The sequence below is a fragment of the Neofelis nebulosa genome, chromosome 8, assembly GCF_028018385.1.
Source record: "Neofelis nebulosa isolate mNeoNeb1 chromosome 8, mNeoNeb1.pri, whole genome shotgun sequence".
In the NCBI taxonomy this organism is placed as follows: domain Eukaryota; kingdom Metazoa; phylum Chordata; class Mammalia; order Carnivora; family Felidae; genus Neofelis; species Neofelis nebulosa.
The window spans coordinates 99,394,719-99,396,972 of record NC_080789.1 but is presented as its reverse complement, the minus strand read 5'-3'; the positions used below and the strand labels follow the sequence as shown (position 1 = coordinate 99,396,972).

General features: G+C 35.3%; 1 protein-coding gene across 1 annotated transcript; it reads right to left on the bottom strand.

The window, feature by feature from the left end:
• Nucleotides 1-448: 448 nt before the first annotated feature.
• Nucleotides 449-1,100, bottom strand: LOC131520039 (probable ribosome biogenesis protein RLP24). The gene has a single exon (XM_058743748.1). The coding sequence runs from the start codon at nt 1,051-1,053 to the stop codon at nt 562-564; it is 492 nt and encodes a 163-aa protein (XP_058599731.1). The 5' UTR covers nt 1,054-1,100; the 3' UTR covers nt 449-561.
• Between the last annotated feature and the right edge of the window lie 1,154 nt (nt 1,101-2,254).

The window sequence follows — 2,254 nt, the reverse complement described above, 5'->3', positions numbered from 1 at the left end:
AGGAAAAAGCTATTCAGCTCTCACCTCCAACATAATTAGGCTTCATATACTCTTCTAAGAAACTGAAACAAATACTGAAATCAAAATAAAAGATTACTTAAGGCTAATTATCATACATACAGGTTGTTTTAGTTCATTGTTTTAAGCCCCCTTCTATAATATTAATAAAGTAAAATTAATATTTTACTGCAAAGAAAATTTATGGCTAGGGATATGTAAAATATATTTTTGTCATTAGTTCTTCCATAGTGCCATAATGGCACTGCATAGTGCCATTACCCAAATGGCAGGAACATTTTATGTCTACACTTCACTTCTATATTTACAAAGAGAAGTTGCATGACTTACATAAATGTAAGTATCAGTGAAGGTTTAACAATGGAAATGCAATCTAACATCCATAATATCTGATATTTTACAGACAGCAATGAGCAACGTAGAAGAGATGTATTTTTAAATACCTTTCATTTGAGTGACCTTATGTAAAATATAAAAGATCATTTAGAAGTTCTTGGTCTCCTAAGGAGATTTTCAAATGCACTAATAGAAATAGTGAGATCTTTAAGAAATATCTTCCATGTCCACATCCTGTTGTAATTTCTGCACCATTTTTTCTTCCAATTGCTTTCCTTTGCCGGCAAGAGGGGCGCGGATAAGATGAATGTTTTGCTTGACTTCTTTGATGTCCTGAATTTTCTGTAATTCTTTATTTTTCTTTAATCTGTTCATTATAAATTTAGCTTGGCGTTTCTGTTTGATCTCTTCAACTCTCTTCATTGCATCAATAGTTTTATTCCATAGCTCTCGCTGGTATTTAACAGGTTCATTTCTACGTTTTTCAAATTCAAATGAATTATCCACTGTAAGCTCTTTACCAGCTGCTTTACGGAATGCTTTAGTCCACCTGACCTTGCGAGGATTGCGCTTCTTTTTAAAGTTTTTATGACACTTGGATTTACAGAATCTGAACACCTTGCAATCGTTGCGGACAAACATCATGCCGTGGCCGGGGTAAATGGGCCCCGAACAGAAATAACACTTCTCAATACGCATGTTGAAACCGCGTGAGCTCTCACAGACGAAACGCCGAACTCGAGTCAACGTGAGGTTTTAAAAAAGGTAGACTAAAAATTCAGTACGGGATGATCTCAAATTATGTTTATACAGCTAAGCAAAAAAGACACAAGAAAAATATGCCAAAAATTAATCATGGTTATCTCTGAGTTGTTGACATAAATACTTTTTGGTTAATTCTTTATTTTCAATTTTCTGAGCTACTTTCCTTTCTTTTTCTTTTTTTTTTTAAGTTTTTTTTTTTTTAAATGTTTATTTTTGAGAGAGAGAGCAAGGGAGAGCAGGGCAGAGAGAAAGAGGGAGACACAGAATCTGAAGCAGATTCCAGGCTCCAAGCTGTCAACATAGAGCCCAACGCAGGACTTGAACTCACGAACTGCAAGATCATGACCTGTCCCAAAGTCAGACACCTAACCAACTGAGTCACCCAGGCGCCCCATCTGAGCTACTTTCAGTAAGAAGTAGATTCCTTGCACCCACTAAGCTGAATGTTTCCCTTTGCAGGTTTGCCCTTTGTTATATATCTAACAAAGGAAAATAAAAACGATAAAATTACAGAGATTAATGGCGTTACTAATCTGTGCAGCCTGTTGTGAAACCTTTCTTTGGTGGCTAAAACCATTAGTGCACTTATATTTAAATAGCTAATTACTTTAAGTTTTATTTTTCTGGAGGAAATCTAAAACAATGTGATTTAAATTGACTTAAATGCCTTAGACAAAGATAGATTTTAATTAAAAAGTTAGCAATAACATGTAGAGCCCATATGTCTAAGTAGCTAAAGCACAATATAAACAGAAAAAATGTTAATAAAAAAGAAAGAAAATGATCATTGGCTTTAAGTTTTTAGGATAATATTTTGCATCTTTCAGCTTTTCTTTTTTTTAAAAAAATTTTTTTTTTTTTACATTTATTTATTTTTGAGATACAGAGAGGGACAGAGCACAAGTGGGGGAAAGGCAGACAGAGGATGAGACACAATCCAAAGCAGGCTCCAGGCTCTGAGCTGTCAGCATAGAGCCCGATACAGGGCTTGAACCGACGAACCGTGAGATCATGACCTGAGCTGAAGTCGGACGTTTAACTGACGGAGCCACCCAGGCGCTCCTTTCAGCTTTTCTTCATTTCCAAAATATGCTATAATGAGCATACGTTGTTTCTTGTTTACTTTAAAAAGGTA